Source organism: Rhincodon typus, chromosome 1 (genome assembly GCF_021869965.1).
Source record: "Rhincodon typus isolate 14 chromosome 1, sRhiTyp1.1, whole genome shotgun sequence".
Lineage (NCBI taxonomy): Eukaryota > Metazoa > Chordata > Chondrichthyes > Orectolobiformes > Rhincodontidae > Rhincodon > Rhincodon typus.
In genome coordinates this window covers 145407913-145430088 of record NC_063332.1, presented here as the reverse complement: position 1 = coordinate 145430088, position 22176 = coordinate 145407913, and the positions used below count along the sequence as shown (strand labels likewise).

General features: G+C 38.2%; 1 protein-coding gene across 1 annotated transcript in view; it reads right to left on the bottom strand.

The window, feature by feature from the left end:
- Positions 1-6361: 6361 nt before the first annotated feature.
- The window catches only part of cetn4 (centrin 4), a 24671-nt gene continuing 8856 nt past the window's right edge, over positions 6362-22176 (bottom strand). The window contains exons 2-5 of the mRNA XM_020516638.2: positions 15364-15519; positions 13090-13218; positions 12839-12976; positions 6362-6527 (exon numbers count right to left, since the gene is read on the bottom strand). Of these exons, the coding sequence (XP_020372227.2) occupies positions 6438-6527; positions 12839-12976; positions 13090-13218; positions 15364-15519 (513 nt within the window). The 3' untranslated portion in view covers positions 6362-6437. The remainder of the gene's footprint in view (positions 6528-12838; positions 12977-13089; positions 13219-15363; positions 15520-22176) is intronic.

The following is a 22176-nucleotide window of genomic DNA, read 5'->3' as shown; positions in this document are numbered from 1 at the left end:
TACACAACACATACACACTCTCTCACACATACTGTCTCTCACACACACTCATACACACTGTCTCACACATACTGTCTCTCACACACACTCATACACATTCTCTCACACACACACACACTCATACACATTCTCTCACACACACACACACTCATACACATTCTCTCTCACATACACACTCATACGCACTCTCTCTCATACACACACTCATACGCACTCTCTCTCATACACACACTCTCTCTCAAAAACACACACACACTCTCTCTTTCCCACTCTCTCTCTCTGTCTCTCTCTCACACACACACACACACACATACTACTCTATGGGGTGAATTTGCATTTGTAGATTTGTAATTGCAGATCCATTCTATTTTGTTCAAAAAGCAAACATTTTGCAGACAGTGTGACACTTTATAAAATCCTCCTATGGAAATAAAACAAGTCTGACTCCCATTTAAAACACAAACAGATTTTAAACAAGGCCTCACACATAAAATGCATTGTCTGATCTGAAATGTCACGTTTGGTATACTGATAAAACCTTTGGTTATCTCAGGGTAGTGACTTGAAAGGAATTCAGGGATTTGCATATTAATCAATTAAAACCTGCATGTCCTTTTTAAATGATTAAAGATTTAACAGCCATCTTCGGTTTGTTCAATGCATACACATCAGCTCTGTGATCCTTTGAACTTTTGCTTATATATTCCATGTTTAATGCCATCTCTCTCAATAACACCTGAAGAAGGAGCGAGACTCCAAAAGCTTGTGTTTTCACATAAACCTTTTGGACTATATCCTGGTTCGTGTGATTTTTGGCCTTGTTCACCCCAGTCCAACATCAGCACCTCCACTTCATTTCCAGTTTAAGGAAGAAAGTAAAAGTGCCAGTGATAACAATATAGGGTTAGAAATCACTCAAGATCATTTATACTTAACAGGGTGGTAATGAGGATATTATCTTTTAAATCTCATCACCTCAGTTTGAAAGCTATGTGAGGTGAACCTAAATGAGATCCTGAGGAGTATGAACTCCTTCATAAAAGTGAAGTATGTGGAATATATCTACCACATAGGAGCTCTCCCTTACCTCTTTTGTCAGTACATTGGTGAATGTATTGATGGCATTTCCTACACTCAAGCTGAACAAAAAAAATTATGATGACATTTACTTCCTCACATTCCATCTCTGCCTTTTTGCATGATTTCTTGGTGTCCAATTCTGGAGATAGAATTCACTAAAAGCGCACTCACTCAGCTACCTTAACTAAACTTCCTCACATCCCTGTTTTTTATAATTAATTCTATTCCATTCTCCCAGTTTATCGGTTCTAACAATGTAATCTTCCTTACCAGTAATTCTGTGTCAACCTTTCTTCCTCGTCTAAGAATTACCCTATTTGGTTGACAAGTCTGTGAACTCGGTGTTTTCCATTTCCTGAACTCCTGTTTTCACTCACATTCACCCTACCAGAACAATGATAGATTTCTCTAGTTTGCATCTTCGAACTCAACAACTTCTACATTCAATACATCATTCCTCTGTCATTCCCACCTTCCCTCCCTTTTCTGCATTTCAAAACGGCAGTGACCAGTCACAACATTGTGGTTCACTAACAAGAACAGAAATTTCTAGAGAAATTCACCATGTCTCGCAGCATCTGTGGAGACAGAAATATAGTTGATGCTTCAAATCTAGTGGTCCATTCTTCTATCACCCCCCAACACCCACTTACTTTCCAACACAAGCACAGAACACCTCTCCTTTTACTTCTTACATTCTCACAATCTAAGTCATTCCAGGCTCAATGGTGATTAACTTGTACTTTTCAGTTTGGTATACTTTACCTGCTGCTCACAATCTAACTTCCTCTGTGCTGGGGAGGCCAATCATTAATTGGGTGATCTCTCTGTAGAAATCCTGTTTCTTGTCCTATTAACATCATTTTCACCTTTCTTCTGCTTTCCATCCCATCAAAGTTACTCAATTCTTCTCCTCCCACCTTTCCCTGCCTTGCTTAAAAGTTGGTACATTTCCACAGTACTGATGAAGAGTGAAACGTTAACTCATTTTTCTCTGTCTACAGATGTTACCACAGTGCTATTGTGGACAATTCCAGGATTTTGTGCCAGCACCGTTGAAGGAATGGTGATATAGTTCCAAGCCAGGGGCTTGAGAAAAACTCACAGTTGATGATTTTCTCATTTATCTGCTGCCCTTTTCCTTTTAGGTGGTAAAAGTTGAAGGTTTCAAATCTGCTAAGGAGGCCTTTGGTGAGTTGTTGCAGTGTTGTGGATGGTACAGACTGTTGCCACCTTGCGTCAGTAGTGGACAGAGTGAATGCAAGATGTTAGATATTGTGCCAAACAGGCTGCTTTGTCCTGGATGGTGTCAAGCTGCTTGAGTTGTGTTATAGCTACACTCATTCAGGCACTCCTGACTTCTTGTCTTGATGTGGAGGTGCTGGTGTTGGACTCAGGTGGACAAATTTAGAAGTCACATGACTGTGCCCCAGTGTTGTGTGACATCTGAGATTTTTATGATGCTACTTTTTTTCATTTTCAGGGGCTACATTTTGGTTTTTGGGGCTTTTAAACGTTCACTATTCCTTAATGGATTATGAATTCAGTTGCAACAATTTTTTTGCATATGCATTACTATTTTGGTATAAGGACTGAAACGGATGCAGATTTAGAAAAATTCAACAAAATCATCAATATTCACCACTGCTGCTTTAAACTTCAAGTCACAAGACACAAGGAAAACATTAATTTCCCACACACCATAATACTTAAATTGGTAGGCATAACTCAGCAGCAAAAGTTTAAAAAAAAAACTGACACACACTTCAGTACACAAAAGCCACAACCAGGAAATGCTTTCCTTGGACTGGTGAGGTCAAAGCTAAATGGTTGCATTTTTCACTAATGCACTCCAAATGCAGTTCAAGTAATTCATGCTATGTGAGACAGTTTGAGATGAGACATAATATAAATGTTTGCACTCAAGGTACCATCCCTTGATCTCCAGGCTTTGGCCTTCTAAGCATTGCTTCTTGTTCCCCAACCATCCACCCCTACCTCAGCAGCCTTACTGACTGCCATCATTCACCTTCAAAACATAAGATTGTGAGGGGGTTTGACAGGTTGCATGTTGAAAGAATGTTTCCTTTTCTGTGAGAATCTATAACTAGGGGTCACTGCTTAAAATAAGTGGTTATCTATTTAAGACAATGATAAGGAGAACTTTATTTCTTTTAGGCATTTATAAGGCTTCAGAACTCCCTTCCTCAAAAGGCAGTGGAGAGTCTTTGAACATTATTAAGGGCAAGGTGAATTGATTCTTGTTAAGAAAGGGAGTGAAAGGTTATCGCCTGTGAACAGAAATAGAGAGTTGATGTTACAGTGTGATCAGCCACCGTCTTAGTAAACGGTGGTGCAGGTTCTAAAGGCTGAAAGATTGACTCCTGCTCCGAACTTATACATTTGGTCATAAGTTTTTGCTGCTCCTCCCCTGCATTTGCCACTGATAAGACGATCCTAGCAGCAGCAGTGAAGGAAAAATAATTCTGCATTTGAAGGAACAAGTCCTCAGATACAATCGATTCTACTTATAGGGGAATTTTTTTCCCCCCAGTTGGTTGTCTCATTGATTTAATTATCCCAGGAATTCTGGGGACTATCAGGAGCAATTCACCACTCACTCCGATGTATTTTGAGCATCGATCTCAATGATGGAAATGCCTAAAATTTATTGAAGTTCATAAAAGAAAACCAATAGTATCCTTTGAGGCCTTTATTTTAGGGTGTTGTAATGTTTCAATGATTTGTCATTTGTGGTACTAAAACTGAGTGAATAATATTTCCCCAAAATCATAACCAATAAGTTTCCATTGCAGGACGTTGATTTTACATTACAAATGAAGAAAATAGAAATGATTTTTTAAATCACTAGAAAAGGGCAGGAAGAACAAAGGATAAGCAGAGGCCAGGGGAGATTTAATGACAAAATATTTCATGAACAGCCCACTAGAATGATAATGGGTATAGTGAACAAAGAAAGGTCATGTCCCAAGAGGCATTAATTGCTACATAAAGAATATCTGAACGAAACTGGAATCGATAAAGAAAGAAACAAACACCAACTAAGAAATGTAAGCGGAAGAAAAAGACACAGATCATAATCTGTACCTCCACTGTTCTAACAGCCAAGACAAAAGGTTTCCTCAAGCTTGCATTCAACTTCTCTGGATCACAGGGTCGGGTCAAAGCCAGAAAAACTAGTATCAGAACAAGGTGAAAAATTAAAATGACAAGCAAGTGGAAAATCCGGGTCATGCTTGCACAAAGAATGGAGGCAATTCCCACAGCTGTGGTCCAGTCTCTGTTTGATCTCTCCGATGTAAAGGAGACCATAACCTGAGCAGTAAACACAGCATACAAAACTGAAAGAACAACTGCCTAAAGTAAAACTTGGAAGAAGTGTTATATTTACTATGCTTACAGAAAAAGTACCATAAGGAAAGGAAGGACTCTTAGAGGTGACCAAGAAGTAGGGTGTCATTGATGAAATGGACCATATGGAATGATGAAAGGGGAGGAAGGGGTGATGTGTTTAGTGGTTGCCTCACACTTTAGCTGACAGAAATGACAAGGGTAATCTGCTGAATACAGAAGTTGGTGGGGTGAAAGGCGAGATCAAGGGGAATTTTATCCTTGTTCTGAGGGTCCAGGAAGTGGTGACAGCAGAGGAGTGTGAAATGGATTGGACATGATGGAGGGCCTGTTACACACGTGGTAGGAAAAAAGAAGTGCCAATGTGAAAGGCAGTATCATCCGAACAGATACCATGGAGGAACTGAGGATATTGAGTCCTTACAGGAATCAGGATGTGAAGAAGTGTAGTTAAGGTAGCTGTGAGAGTCAGTAGGTTTGTTGAGAACATTAGCAGATAGTCTAGCCCCAAAAATGGAGGCAGAGAAGTTAAGGAAGTGAAGAGACGGAGATGGACCACATGAAGGTCAATAAATTTTCCAATTCTTGATGGGAACAAGAGGTAGCTTGGTCATCAATGACCGGAGTAGGACTGGAATAATTAATGCCTGACATTTGCAATAAAAGGGCAGGCATTATGGTGACCCATGTAGGTACCTGTTGCAACATATTTTATCTGTAGGAAGTGAGTAGAATTCAAAGAGAAATTGTTTAGGATTGGAATAAGCTCAACCAGACCAAGCAGGATGGATAGGGACTGGTAGGGCTTCTTTGAGCAAGGAGCAGAAAGCTCCAAGTCTGTCCTGGTGGGAGATCGAAGTTTAGAAGGATTGGACCTCCACAGAGAGGAGGAAGCTGGAAATTGAAAACTTTGGAAGTCATTTAGGGCATCAAAAGAGGTATAGATGTAGAGATTGTAGAAGGGGAGACAAAATGAGTCAAAGTAGGAAGGCGTGAAACAATAAGTCAACCAAGGCAGTCTTGTTTATGGATGACCCCATTACAGAACTCCTTTATTCTTCCTACCCCTTTCCACTAGATTAAAAACTCTTATTCCTATTTGTCTCTAGCTTTGATAAAAGATCATCAACCTGAAACATAAATTTTCTGTCCACAGGTCTGGCGGTTTTACAGCTTCTTCTGTTCTTATTTTAGACTTTCACCACTCACAGTATTTTGATTTTACAACAATAACATTTATTACTTTTCAGAATTCAAAATGTATAAAATGAAAACAGCATTTTAAAAAATCCTTCTACATTTAATACACTTACTTCAACTTATAGTTCCCCCTTATCCAGTGATTCTATCAGACACCAGATGAATTGTTAAATTAATAATTATATGAATAACAATTAGACAAACCCAGACCATTTCCAATAAAGATTTTAAAAAAAAGACAGACAGGAGTGATTTGAACACCACCATTGACAAGAAGATCCTTTATATAATTACAAAACTTTCATGTTAATATTTGACTTAAGAGCATCACAGTTTTATCAGAATGCTTATTTTGCATTTTTTAAATTACAGTACCAGTTGACTATGTACTGCAAGAAATTTTAACTGTGACATCTTTACTTCTGTGACACCTAAAGACACTTGCTTTCATAAAGTGGAATATAATGATCAGAAATTAAAAGGTCATTATTAACTGCTTCTTCAGAATACTATAGAAACTGAATTACGCAATAAAACTTGGAGCAACAGGGAGTTAAAGAATGAGCAGAAATGTAATTTTTAGATGTCTTCTATGAAAATGAGTAAATGATTAATAGTAGTGAAATGTGTATCAACTGTTTAAGTTTGTATTTCCTCTATTAATATTAAATAACTAATAATGGGTTCAAATATACCAAAACGCAACAGCTTTTCTTCATTCTTTATTAATTAAATAAAAACAAGTCACAACTAGTACTACTTTAGGACTGGAGAACAATATAAAATTAATAGAGGCTTGTTTTTTTCATGATCCGCAAAAATTCTTGTTCATTTATCTCGCCATCACCATCACGGTCAGCTTCGTCAATCATTTCCTGTTTATAAATAGAAACAAATTTTTAAAACATTACTTGAAGCTGCATTTCTTCCTATGTGACTATGAAACTGTAAACCCATTTCATAAACATATTTAAAGAAAAAGTCTTGCTAGAATAGTATTCATACATAGATACATATACTAGCAGATCACCAGTGCCACTTTTTACAGCGAACGTGGAGATTCATTGCTTTATGGGAGGTAACACCATTGGCCAGGTCTTGAGTATCATGTGACATATGCTGTTCAGACATTTTCCTGAATCCCTCAATTCAAAGTATTTATGTGCTTAATGCAACTTGTTGGAAGTGTAAGCTCATAAAGACATTGCAAGACCATGGGCCCTGAATGAACAGTGGTTATAAATGTTTCCGCCTAGCCAATGAGATTTATGGATTAAGAAAGAAACATGGGGACAAGGGAGAAGGAGGGAAAGCTAAATTTGATTAACTGAAGGAGTAGAAGTGAAATTTAATGGGAACTCAACAGGCTGGAACAGGAGAAGAATTTAAGCGACTGGATTTTCTTAAAATTTTTTTTAAAATCTCAAATAAAATTCGGTATGCAGGAGAAATATTGAATAATCTTAATTGTTCCCTTTATGGATCTGAGAACTTGATTGGGATTGCAACATCAACGATCACATTGTTGAAAATGTAGCTCTGCTGATACATTTCATTCTTAAGTTTCTGTGAGAAGTTTGATGGGAAATTATTGTGCAAATTCAGCAAGATCATAAAAACAGAGACAGGAAGGGCAGGTTTGTTTGTGTGCAAAGCAAATGATGGAGAAATGTTAGTTAATTAGCAAGCTCCAGAAATTTGTAACTCACAGTGCATCTCTTTATTCCCTGAATATGCTGGTCTATTTGCACATCCATAATGTTTAACTGACTTACACCATAGTTAGAAAGCAGATATTAGGTAGGTCCTCCCCACCAAAACCACTGCTACCCCAATTCCCCTTGACACCAGTTCAGGTTTCTCGATATCACAATTAGTCAAAAGGTGCCTTGATGTCAAAAGGTAGTCACTGTTATCTCCACTCTCACGTTCAGCGTTTTATCAATGTTTGAACTAAAGCCAAAATTATTCAGGAGCTAAACGGGCCTGAGGCAACCCAAATTCTGCATCAGTGGGTAGGTTATTGTGGGTAAGTGCCGCTTAACAGCACTGTTGATAACAACTTCCAAGTTTGCTTATGATTGCAATTAGGCCAGTTTAGACTTGTCCTACTTGTTGTGGGAGATGTACCTGAACAATTTTCCACAACCGTCAGGTAGAAGTCTATGTTGTACCTGTACTGCAACACCTTGGCAAGGAACACAGCTGGTTCTGGAGGACAGATTTCCAATACTATTGCCAGCATATTCTTGGGGCCTACAATCTTTGCAATATTCTGTGGCTTCAGCCATTTCTTAATACCATATGGAGTGAACCAAATTGGCTGAAAGCTCACATCTGTGATACTGGGAATCTCAGGAGAAGAGAGTTGAATTGTCCTCTCAGCATTTCTAGCTGAAGTTGCATCAGCCTGGTCTTTTGCACTGATGTGCTGGGCTCCCCCATCATTGAGAATGGGGATATTTGTGAATCCTGCATTTACAGCGAGGTGCTTAATTGTCCACCACCAGTCATAACTCGACGTGACAGAACTGCACAGCTTAAATCTGAACCTTTGGTTTTGGGATTTTACTTTTCCTCCCCAAAATAATTTGCTCAATCACAACTACTTATACTGCAACTTGGAGATCACAACATCATTAGGGACCCTGCAAAATAATTATCATGCTCACTATGGAATCCTCAATTGCTAGTGTTTTGGCATTTCATACCTATTGCTTCTATCAGCAACCACCAACACTGTGATGTCATAGCATTGCTCATAGCTCATTTCCTTCAAATTATCACAACTTATGCAATCATTCAGGACTGCCTACTTAATTATCAGTTTAACATTCTCTATATTATCTCCAGTTTCCACCCCAAAAACAGAGACTCACTTCTTTTTCTCAATTGCTCACTCAGCTATCTCCTAGAAATGTATTCTAGGAATTCTTCAGCCCCACAGACACGATGTTTCCAACAGATACACACCAAAGGTGCGAGAGGAGAAGGACTTAAGAATATGCATGATTCTTTGAAGATAGGCAGATGGACAAAGAAGCTAATGAAACAGATAGGACTTTGGGCTGCATAAGGAGACACAAGTACAAAAGATAGGGAAACACTACTTTGGCCCCGGCTGCAATACTATTTAAATCTGTCCATAAGATTCTAGGAAAGATGTGACAGATTTAGAGAATTAGAGAAATGATTTAGTATAATATATAAGGGACTGCAACTGGGCGGATACGCTGGAGAATTTGGACTTATTCTCTTTATAGCAGAAAGAGTTAAGGACTGTTTAAAAATGATAAGAGTTTACAGAGTAAATAAAGGATGGGTTTCTAATGACTAATGTGTTAATAATCAGAGGGCACAGATTTTAAGGTAGTTAGCAAAAAAATCAAAGGCTTCATGGGGAAAAATCTCATTTAAAAAAGTAATTAGGATTTGGAATGTGTTGTTGATAGGGTGGTGGATACATATTCAATCGTAGCCTCCAGAGAGAATTGGATACACACCTGAAGGAAAAAAAATGTAGACATGGAGAAAAAATTTTTTTTTTCATTTTTTTTCCTGAAGGAGGGTCTAGGCCTGAAACGTCAGCTTTCCTGCTCCTCTGATGCTGCTTGGCCTGCTGTGTTCATCCAGCGCTGCACCTTGTTATATCAGGGAAATGCCATTAACTGGATTGCTCTATAAAGGAACCAGCACAAAAGGCCAAACAGGCTTACTCTGTGCCACACTGTTCTATAATTTCATGATGACAACAATTTTGAAAAAGTGAATTCAAAACAAAGCTAAAGTGAAATTATGGTGCAGCCTGTAGGTGCACTCAACCTATATCCGACCGTTTTATGCTATCAACCACAGTTCCCCAAATCATGAACTTTAGCTTACCAGTAGCTAACCAAATCATGATTTGGGAGCAGAAAGGGTGGGGGAGCAAATTAAAGAAAGTAAACATCACCATCTAATAATGACTCCTGCAACCGCAAGAGCTATTGGTATAGGAGACGCTCACATGAAGAGAAATTTGCTCAAGAACACTCACTGCTTGCCTTTCAAAGGAAGAGTGACTGAAAAATGAGTGATTACAAGAGAAGAAACAGCAAAATCAAGCAGGAAGAGTGAAAAACAACTGAGATAATGCGGTAAGAAGGAGAAACAAATGCAAAGAATATATGGTGAGAAGAAAGAAGTGTGACAAAAAAACGGGGAGGCATAATAAGAATAAACAAAGTACATAAGTGGGAAACAATGATATGTCAAATATTGGGCAGAATCCTTTGGGAGTCTGATTAACACGGCCATTGGTGATATGTGTAGCAGAATCAGGCAATAAGTGTGGCGAGGTCCATCTTGATGTCAAGATCATCTTTCTCCATCTTTTATGCTTTTCACAAGGAGTGTGGCAATATTCTTGCTTAGCAGCAGTGACATACCTACTGATGGTCATTACTGCTTGTTAACCACCTTGTTAATGCCACAACTCAAATCATTAATATTCAGAGACCCATTTTACCAAACCGCCAAACAGCTAGACATCAGGAAAAGTAGGCAAGGAAACGTAGCTGGTGGATACAGCTTGCTGCTTGCTCTGAACAACCTTGATTTTGGAAACCAGGCGCCAAAATATGGCCATCAGGCACGGTCCACAGGCAGCAGCTATGTGCACACCACGTCCACTAACTTGTTATCTGACATAGGTCATCCTCAAAGAACCTCACGACGCATATCCAATTCACTTACAAGTCCCTTGTGCACTTCAATGCGTTATCGCAGGCTGCACTCGCAGCTATCATTATAATGCTGCAGCAAGGACAGTCCAAGCTTGGGGATGTGCACCCAGCTAACGGACTGGACCAGGCTGCGTTTCCAGGCTTTTCCCTTGCTGTCACAGCACTTAGTCACACTAAGACCATCCTGATCCTCAAAACATCCCTGCCTTGCATTTCCTTGACTTTTTGCATTTTGCTCCTTCAACTAGAGACACAAGTTCATATCTTTGGTGTCTTGCCTTATTCACATGGGAGTCCCAACACAATATCAAGAGCAGCAGACTCTGCTCAGGGCAGTCAGAGACTGGATCCTCTCTTCATAAAGAGCGAGGAGCTGAATGAGTAGCAGCACACTGCCATTCTGACTCTTCTGCCCTTTTGCCGACAGTTTTCCTTCCGGAATGAAAGAGAGGCAGGTATTGCAGGAGATGAAAGTGAATGGCACAGCGCTCATTTTCCGTGCAGGTGGAAAGAGGGACAAAGTCAGTGTATAGGCAGCACAGTGCATGCAGAGTTTGTGCTGGCAGGAACTGGGTGTGTGAGACTGATCAGGGGATATGTTGCAAGAATAATGAGAAGATGGCTGACCTTACCCGGCTGCAGTAGAGAAAGACATGCTCTTCTTCCTACACCATTATGCATTCCACCAGACAGCTGAGACTACTTTGATCCGGGTGGCAACTCGGACAAAGCAGGGCACAGTCTGGTGTCGTGGCCTCTACTGCAGGTCCTGAGAAGGAGAAAGTCTCGCCTAAACACCCATACCAGTCTAGAACCCTGTCTGCAAAACAAGTGCCAAATTCCCCCTTTCTGCCATGTCCAGGGAAAAGGTTAGCAACTGTGCAGGGCAGCTCCAGACAGACAGTCCTTTCCAGGTGAACAACAGGCTGTTCAAGGTGACAATGACATAGAATGATGGTGAATTCTGGGATATGTGTTGATTGACGAATTGTTCCAGAAATGGTGAGTGATAAGATGGGGCAGAAATCAGACAGGAAAGATGCTATGGGGTGGGGTACGTAATTATTGAGGCGAATTTTATAAGATCAGGCAAGATAACCTCCTTCTTGCTCGGCCTCACGTCAACAGACCACCTCCCCAAAACTTCGACACAAGTCAGGCTTAGCCAAAACACAAATATTGAACAGAGAAGAAAAGGAGAAAAGAGAATTAGAGGAATTAAGTAAAAGATGTGATGTGCCAGTGTTGGACTGTCTTGGACAAGGTCAAAAAAATCACACGACACCAGGTTATAGTCCAACAGGTTTATTTGAAAACACAACTTTCGAAGCGTTGCTCCTTCATCAGGTGTAGTGAGAGAGGCATCAAGACACAGAATTTAAATAAAAGATCAGAAGATCATACAACTGATGTGAATGTATTGAATAAATCTAAAATGGCTGACTGACTCCCTCCTGTTAATTCTTTAATCAGTTAGAAAGGAGATGCAGGTTTCGATTGATTAAAATCCAAATCACAGAACTTCTTACAAGTCACTGCCCCGAGGTAACTAAAGGTTTTATCAGTGTATACGAGAGAGGACATCTCAGGTCAGACATTACATTTTAGGTGTGAGGCCTTGTTTTAACCTGGAGTCAGACTGGTTTTATGTCCAAAGCAGGAATTTACAGAATGCCACATTATTTGACTGTGTCTACAAATTGTGTGCTTTTTGAACAAAATAGAATGTATCTGCAAATACAAATCTGCTCACATCAGGAGGAACACGACAGACACCTTAAGGCGTTGAAGGACGCCCTCATAAGAATGGAATATGATGCTCAACTGATCGATCGCCAGTTCTGATGGGCCACAGCGAAAGACTGAAATGACCTCCTCAGAAGACAGACATGGGATATGACCCTTCATCGTCCAGTACGTTCCTAGAGTGGAGAAACTATGCCATGTTCTTTGCAGCCTTCAACACGTTATCCATGATGAAGAGCACCACTCCAAGATCTTCCCTACACCTCCCACTTCTCATCTTCAAGCAATCACCAAACCTTATACAGACTATTGTTCAAAGCAAACTACCCAGTCTTCTGGTTTATTCAGATATTTGCATCAGTTGTATGATCTTTTACTTATAAATTCTGTGCCTATCTCACCACATTTGCTGAAGGAGCAATGCTCAAAAAGCTTGTGATTTCAAATAAACCTGTTGGACTATAACCTGGTGTCGTATGATATTTGACCTGAAGTTAAAAAATATCAAATGACCATGGAAAGAAAATGGTTTCATATTTTGGCTCACGCATTAGTCTCACCTCTTAATTTATAAGTCAGTCAGCCATCCTTCCAGCCAAAGTAAAAAAAAAATTAAAACTGAGTACCCAGCCTGAAAAATGCCTTAAATACTACATCCGGGTGGCTCATACAAGTAATACTTTCCTATACAGATAAAATATACACAAAAATATTACCTGCAATTCCTCATCTGTTAGATTTTCACCTAGTTCTTTAGCGACTCTCTTAAGGTTCTTGAATGATATTTTGCCAGTGCCATCATCATCAAACAATCGAAAAGCTTTCAAAATCTCTTCTTTGGAATCTTTCTCACTCTGAGATAAATGAAGTGGTACACTAGTTTAATCAGATTCTTGATTAACTTTTCATTACCAATAAGATCTGAACAATAATTTTTGATTTTATATAAATGTAGATAGCACCTCACCATTTTCTGAGTCATCATAGCTAAGAAGTCATTAAAATCAATGCTACCAGATCCTTCTTTGTCAATGTCTGAAATCATCTTTCTTATTTCTTCTTTTTTAGGTTCAAATCCTAGTGCACGCATGGCAACCTAAGAAAAAAAAAGTTATCAAAAATGATCACTAGTTATCATTAAACTTTATAATACTGATGCAACTGACCAGACCTTCTGACCCAATTTGAGAAATTCAGATAAAGGTGGCGCAAGTATGTTGTAAATAGCAAAGTGTAATATGAATAGAAGCATTTCATGCCTCAGAGAAGCAATCTGGTTTCTATCTATTCCAGAAATAATGTTGCTGCATGAATAATCTACTTTACAACTTTGAATGTTAAACAGGAGACATCCAAGCTGGTATTTTGACTAAATAACCAGTTTTGAGTTTATACAGCATTTTTCAGAATCTTCAGAAGTCCAAAAGCATTTTACATACCATGATATAGTTTTGAACTGGCATAGTGTAAGGAGCAATGATTGTTCAATCTTCACTGAGAGAACATCAGTCAAAACATTTAGGTGTAGGGAGAGATTTTAAGCTTCAGCAATGAGTGTACATGCTGAGGACCTTACTTCACCAGTACAATCCAGCACACTATTGTCAATTTTTAACAAAATCATAGCCCAAGTCTGTTTTGTATTAAATTTATAGATTGCAGTGGTTAATTAGTTACATTTGCAGCATCAACACAAGGTATTGCCATGAAGGTTATCAAGCAACTGTCAATAAAATTTTAAAACTTTTTAAAAAGGATCAAAATCATTTGATTTAAAATGTATTATAATCTGTATGCAGATATTAATGAGGTTCAAGGTGGTTTTGGGCCCAAGACTAACTTCAGAAATTCAGTGTATATTCTTTAATTGACATTATAGCACAATATTGGGAGGCTGTATTATCAAAATGCTGTTCATAAGAGAATAATAGATCTTAAAAATCCCATTTCATCTTGAGATGCAGTAAGATACATTATCAAAGCAACTCTTGCTTTATAGTATCTGAAGCAAACATAACTGTTCTTTTATAGTTTGCACAAGTGAAACTTTTCTACTGAGGTAGCTGTGCTTTCCCTGAACTATTCTGTACTCCTTCTTCAGGACACCAATTATATTTGCTTCCGTTAATACTCAAATCTCCTGTCAACTTCCCAAAATCTTTTAATCTCTGTCCTTTCTAAGTTAACATCAATCCTTGATTATCCTGAACCCAAAACAAGCTAATAGCCCTCAATGTTTACCCTGCTGGTTGTAAATCACCATAGTAAAAACAAAACAAATCTCCCATCAACACTCCAGAACCCCTGCTCTCTGGCACATACTGGATTAGATCACTGCTCCGGAAGGACTATCTATCTAGTTTTTTTTTAAAAGAAATCCCTTCAGCAAAGTAGCTAACCCCATATGCTACCATTGTAAAATTAAAATTCTATGAATGATTGTAATATGTTCAGCTGTAATATTATGTACAGTTCTTCATGAAGGATGTGAACACATTGGACAGAGTGCAGAAGAGGTTTACAAGAATGGCTCCAGAGATGAAAATTTTAGTCATGAAGTTAGATTAGCAAAGTTGGTATTGTTTCCTTTGGGGAGGAGAAAGCTTCCAGAACCGGAGTATTTGGTTAGAAATCCGCAGCCTATTAAAAAGCTGAGAAAGTCTATGCTCTCAGTTGTTCATATAAGAAGACTTTACAGTCCATAGGAAAGAACTGGGAGACAATCAGCTATTTCAAACTTAACCATTAAACATAGAGGTATAATTTATCTGGATTCGGATCACAGTAAATTGATGATTTTGGAGAATATATGTGATTTTGTTTTGCTGCATTTTATTTAAGATACTTCAAACTGTGTTCTATACCTAGGTTATTTATTTTGTTTTTCATCTTTTGTGGAATAAACATCTGTTCTGTGACTGAATAAATTCTGACTATATTTCAGCAAATGACCACTGTGTTAACTAAAATAAAACTTATATAATCTATCCTGGCATATTTCATTCTGGGATTTGACTTGTCCAGTAGTACCATCAGCTGGAATCGTGACACTAGTTTCTTATACAAATACGGTATAACCTCTTTGCTGTTGTGACCAGTGCCCATATTAATAGATACTGTATGTTTTATTAACTGCTCACTCCACCCATTCTGCAACTTTTAATATCATATGCGTTATTGTGTGATTTTAAATGAATATTAACTATCACATAACAATGATGATTGTATTATTTAAAAGTACCTTGATTTCCTTTACATCAATAGTTCCAGAACCATCAGTATCAAACAAATCAAAAGCCTCCCGGATTTCTTGCTTTTGTTCCTCTGTTAGATCAGGTCTTGGCCCAATCTTTTTGCGTTGTGAAGATCCAATGCCAGTTTTCCTAAAGCTTGATGCCTAAAGACAATTTTTGAAAAAGAAAATAACGATTAACATAAACTTTGAAATGTTTATTATTTGCACAAACAGAATTTACTAGTACTCTTTAATAGAACTACAGAGGCATACAGTACAGGCGGCTCAGGAAATTTGGCATGTCCATAAGGACCCTCACCAACATTTACAGATGCACCACAGAAGGCATGCTGTTCAGGTTGCATTACGGCCTGGTACGGCAACTGCTCTGCCCAGGGCCGTAAGAAACTACAAAAGGTGGTGTGTACAGCCCAGGCCATTACAAAAGCCAATCTCCCATCCATGGGCTCCAATTAAACATTGTGCAGAAAGGCTGCCAACATCAAAGACCCATACCCTCTTACAACCTGTTCCGTCAAGCAGAAGATACAGAAGCCTGAACACACGAACTAACAAGTTCACGAACAGTTTCTTCTCTGCCATTATTAAACTGATGGCTGGACTGTCTAACTTCAAATAATGCTGATGTTGTTAATGTTGATCTTGCCTCCCATATGTCCTGTGTGGTGTAACCTGTACGCCTTACTCTGTCCAAGTTTTTTTCACCCTATGATCTGGACGTCCTCGATTACTATGATCTGCCTGTACTGCTCACAAACAAAACTTGTAAGTGTACTTTGGTACAGGTGACAATAAATCAAATCAATCAATCAGGTGATCATTCATTTCACTATGCATCTTTGAGCTCTTTGCTACTGTTACAGCTCACTGGGGTACAACACTGCAAATCAAAGCCCACTATTCCAAGAGTTGTCACAAATGTTAAAGATGCTATAAAAGTATGCAAACTTTCCCAATTGCCTGTCTTTTAAGACCCAAGTTGACAGAAATCATAGACCAGGTTTCTACACTTAACAAGAATTATTATTTATTACAAATAAATAGAATCTAGCTACAGGTAATCAATCATGAACCATCACTACATATATCTACTAGTCAAAACTCAGCCCCCTTACATCACAAAGACAGACACGAAAAGCCTTGGTGCTAAGGGTAGAAGAGGAGACTGGGAAGGCGTTGAGATGATCCTTTTAGCCAGGACACACACACACACACTCTCTTCAGGTTGTCTTTCACTGGTTCACAAATTATAAGATCTCTACAGCTTACAGCAACTGGTGAGGGAAAATAAATTGGCTTTCTTCAGGTGTATTTTTGTTCCTGCAGAAACAACAGCCCTTTCTTTTCCAGAGGTTTGAAGCTTCCACTATCTCGTTCTGAACCACAAGCTGTACAGCTACTCGGGAGTCAACATACCACTGTCAGTAGGTAGATGGCCCTTGTTATGAACAACTGGTTAATATTCTACAAATCAATTGGCTACTTGTTGTCAAGGAACCACATTTTGTACACACTCCCTGCCTCACGTTCACCTACAACTAAACGACCCCCAACTAGTTGAACATACAACTGCATAAACAATGCTTACAATGTGTACCAGTAAAACTTCTTTTATAAAGTGCAGTAATCTCTTCCGCAATCTTTGATTTTTTAAAACATTCCATTTCCCATTTCAGTCCACAAACAAAAATATAGAAAAATAAGAACATGCATTCTTTACAGCAAGGCAATCTAAACCTAATTTTGGTTTCTTCCTAAAACATTAAATCTTTCTCATGATCTAAATATGTATCTACTCTTTCTTTAGAACAGTCCCTGTTTTCCAAAAACTCTTGTGTAAAAGAATTGCTTCTAATCTCCCTCCTTTCTCTCACTGATGTTTTAAATTGAAGGACCTTCATAACAGACTCTGAATACAGAGGAAAGCATCCTTGATTATTCGTTATATTTAAGTTCTTCACAACTTAAAAAAATGTATTACATCTTCCTTTAGTCTTTTCTGCTACAGTTGAAATAGTCCAATATCTTGAGACTCTGCTAACAACCATGTTTTGACACCTTTACAATTTAGTTAGTGCGTTCCAAGTAGAATGGTCTAATTATTATAGCGTTTATATGGGTTATATACTGACATTAATTACAAACTGTACATTGATTCACCAAACGTAATACTGGACTTAAATACAAATTATCAACTTTACTTCAAGAACGGTTTGGAATAAACTTTTTTTTAAAATCCATTCACAGGACACAGACATGGCTAGCCAGGCCAGTATTTATTGCCTATCCCTAATTGCCCAGAGGTCAACCACATTGCTGGGGTCTGGAGTCACAAGTAGGCTAGACCGGATAAGAATGGCAGATTTCCTTCCCTAAAGGACATTAGTGAAATTTAAATTCAATAGACTGAAAGTTATTTTCAATGATGGTGACTATGAAACTATCAATTATCATAAAATCCCATCTGGTGCATTAATGTCCTTTTGAGAAGAAAATCTACCAGGCCTATCTGGTCTGCTTACATGTGACTCCACATCCACAGTATGTGGTCGACTTTTAATAGCTGCCTGAAATGCCTTCGGAAGCCATACATTCAAGTACAACTCGTAACGTACAATAAATGCTAGCCTTGCCAATAACACCTACATCCTACGAAATAAGAAAACAAATGAAAATTAAAATGTGCTTAACTGCATTTTAGATTAATAAATAAAAAGTAATCACATTTGCTAGTGCAGTTAGGTATTTAAACTAAAGTGGAAGGGGAATGGGGATCCATACCAGGAGACAGTAGAGAGGGAAACCAGGACAAAACGACAGAACTGACAAAAAGAAAAGTGGACAGTAGAGAATTCAAGCAGCAGTGCTATATAAAATAGATGGCGCTAGAAATGTTAAGACAAGAAAACTTAAGGCCTTAAGAAAACTTAATGTGTGGAGCATTTGCAATAATGTGAATGAATTAGTCGCTCAAATAGATATAAACGAAATGGATGTGATATCATTGGGATTGCAGAGAAATAGCTGTAAGGTGCCCGGAGATCAGAAGTGAATACCCAGGGGTATTCAGTTTTTAAGAAGGTCAGACAAAAAGAAAAGGAGGTGGGATAGCAAAACTGGTTAAACAGTACATCAACAAAACAGCAAGGAAGGATTTTAGTTCTGGCCAAGTGGAATCTGTCTGGGGAGAGTTTAGAAACAGCAAATGGCAGAAATTGATAGTGGGGGTTGTATATAGGCTCCCAAACTGTCGTGATAACATTGGGGAAGTCATTAAACAGGAAAATAGAGATGCATGCAATAAAGGTACAACAGTTATTATGGATGATTTTAATCTGCATATAGATTAGGCAAATCAAATCAGTAACAACATTGTACAGGACTAATTCCTGGCATGTGTGCAAAGATGGTTTTCTGGGTCATTTCATTAAGGAACCAACTACAGGACAGGCCACCCTAGACTGGATATTGCATAATGAGAAAGGAATAATTGGCAATCTAGGTATGCAAGGTCCCTTGGGGAAGAGTGAGCATAACATGATAGAATTGTTCTTAAAGAGGGAGAATACTTGCATCTCTTGCGTAAAGAGGTGACAGTGGATAGAGAAAGGCAAACATTTAAAGAGTGCATGGAGAAATTCAACAATTGTTTATTCATGTCTGGAACAGAAATAAAAATGGGAAAAGTGGCCTGGCTATAGCTAATTTCCAGAGGAAATTAAGGATGGTATAAGACCCAAAAAGAAGCATACATATTGGCCGAAAACAGCAGCAGACCCAGATTTCATCGAAGTAATATAAAGGGATTTAGTTAAGAAAGGAAAAATATAGAGTACAAGTGTAAGCTTGCAGGGAACATACAAAATGATTGTAAAAGCTTCTTATTTAGGTAAAGAGAAAAAGATTAGCAAAGACAAGCAAAGGTCCCTTATAAGCAGAAACAGGAAAAGCTACAATGGGGAAACAAAGAGATGACAGACAAATTAAACATACATTTTGATTCTGTCTTCACAAAGGAAGACACAAATAACGTGCCAAAAATGTTGGGGAACACATATTATGACAATATAAACTTCAAAACTTCAATAACTTCATGGATTGAAAGAATCAGCAATAATTCTTTTCGGAATAAATCATTTCCAGAGATGAAAGGACAAGGAAAAGCTGTTATAAAGGAATTAAAAACATTATGTTTATTAACCATTCCTGGGAAGGAGTCGAAGGAACATTAACAAGCTGTTTCCTGGGAGAGAGGAGATAACACTGCTTGTTAACCTGCTGACTCGTGGCAAATGGGCAATTAAGACTGCCTGTAGAAGGAATACCCTTAAATAAGGGGGTTAATTGCAGGACAACCTGTGACAAAGATTCCTAACCCCAAATATTACAAGGAACAAGGGAGCTATTTCTGAAAAGAAAGCAAACTAAAGACTTGAGGTCTCTAAAAGTATTATCAACATTGGGGATAAAAGAATCTAAAAAATCATCAATAATTTCATACCACAAACTTGAAAGAGAGAAAATTGTATAAGAATTCAACACCAGAACAATTTAGCAGCAGAACTTTGAGGAACAACACTGCATAAGGATCGAACTCTGGATACTTGCAGACAGAACACTGTTGGTTGAATCATAGCTAAATTCCACCATTAAGTGGGTAATAGCTAAGTTGAGTTGTGAGACTTAATTTGCTTACTTAATGTGTTGTACTTTGGTTGTGACATGCAATAAAGTTGAAATCACTGTTTCAGTACTCGGTTGTCTGTGAGATTTTTTAATAAATTGCTGAATTAAAGGTAGCTTGTAGTCATTTACCAACAATGGTCCAGGGAGAAAAAGAGGAACAGAAGGAAATCAGTACTGCAGAAATTGATGGGGTGAGAGGCCGACAAATCCCCATAGTTTGATAATCTACTTAACGAGTACCTAATCTATTTAAGAATACTTAAGGAAGCGTCCCTAGAAATAATAGATGCATATTGATGATTTTTCAAGATTCTATGAACTCGGAAACAGTTCCTTTGGATTGTAGGAAAGCTAATGTAACCCAACTGTTTAAAAAAGTAGGGCGAAAACAGGGAATCATAGACCAGTTAGCCTGACATCGGTCATAGGGAAAATGTTCATTATAAAAAGATTTAATTGCAAAGCACTTGGGACACAAACAGGATTAGACAGAGTCAGCATGGACTTATTTCAATGATGAGACAGGATATGAGAGTACAGCACTCAGTGGAAGTCATATGGGTGCCACTTAGGAACAGTAAAGAATTTAAAACTGTAATAGGTATTTGTGTAGCAGCTCTGAAGTGCTAGATTGTACAAATGCAGAAATTAGGCAAGTTTGTAGCAATGCCAGAATAGTATTAATGGGGGATTTTAGCTTTAACATAGATTGGGAGAGGTAGATAAGCACCTGTCAGAAAGGTAATGAATTTCTGGAATATGTTTGGGACAACATCGTACAGCAATATGTTCTGGGTTCAACAAGGGGATAAGCAATATTGCATTTGGTAATGAGTATTGAACCAGATTTACTTATTAATTTAATTGTCTGCAAAAATGTATTAGCGATCATAAAATGATAGAGTTCAATGTAGCATTTGCATGCAAAAAGCATGAATCAACTACTAGAGATTTAGATTTAGGTAAGGCAGTCTTTAACGAAATGAGACAGAGACTGTCCATAGTAAACTGGGAAAATCTGCTAACGGGTAAAACAACTGAAGAAGTGTAGAGGATGTTTAAAGAAATATTTAATACAATACAAATCCAATTTATACACCTGAGAGTGAAAAGCTCCATTTCACAGAAAAAAAAACAGCCATGGACAACTAAAGTGATAAGGGAAAGCATAAAAGAAAGGGCTTAAATGCAAAAAAAAACAGATCTTGCTGAATGGGAGATACAAAGACCAGCAATGGGCCACAGAGCAGCTCATAAGAGCTATGAAAAGGAATTATGAAAGGAAACTTGGTAGGGTCATCAAAATTAAGAAAACATTTTCTAGATACATAAAGGGAAAACAAATGGTCATGAGCAATGTTGGGCCAGTAAAGACTGAAAGTGGGGATATTGTCAATCACTATGGGGAAATGTCAGACATGTTGATTAATTGCTTTGTCTCAGTATTTGCAGTAGAAAATGAAAATAGCTTGTCAGAAGTCCTGAGGAAATTAACAGTGGATTGGGAACAGGTAATGAATAAAATTAACCTAAGTAAAACATCAGTGTTCGGGAAATTAATGGCATTAAGATTAACAACCCCCAGGAACAGGCAGTTTCCATCTGAGGGTGTTAAATGAAGTAGGGGAGCACAGTGGAGTTGCCCTAACAATGACTAAAGTGACTAAGATAGTGGATAGGGGAATCTCTAGGAATGTTGTTTATATGGACTTCCAGAAGGTATTTGATAAAGTCTCACATAAGAGACAATTAACTAATGTAAATGGCCATGGAATTGAGGGCAAATTACTAACATAACTGGGAAATTGGAATAGTGGCCTGCAACAGAAAATAGAGATAATGGGTAGGGACTCAAATTGGCAGATGTGACCAGTGGTGTCCCACAAGGATCTGTGTTAGGGCCTCAATTATTCACATTATTTACAATGGCTTGGATAATGTCATACAAAGTCATATAACCAAATTTGCTGAAAACGTAAAGTTAAGCAGCATTATAGACAGTGCAGAGATAGTAGGAACTGCAGATGCTGGAGAATCTGAGATAACTAGGTGTAGAGCTGGATGAACACAGCAGGCCAAGCAGCATCAGAGGAGCAGGAAGGCCAACGTTTC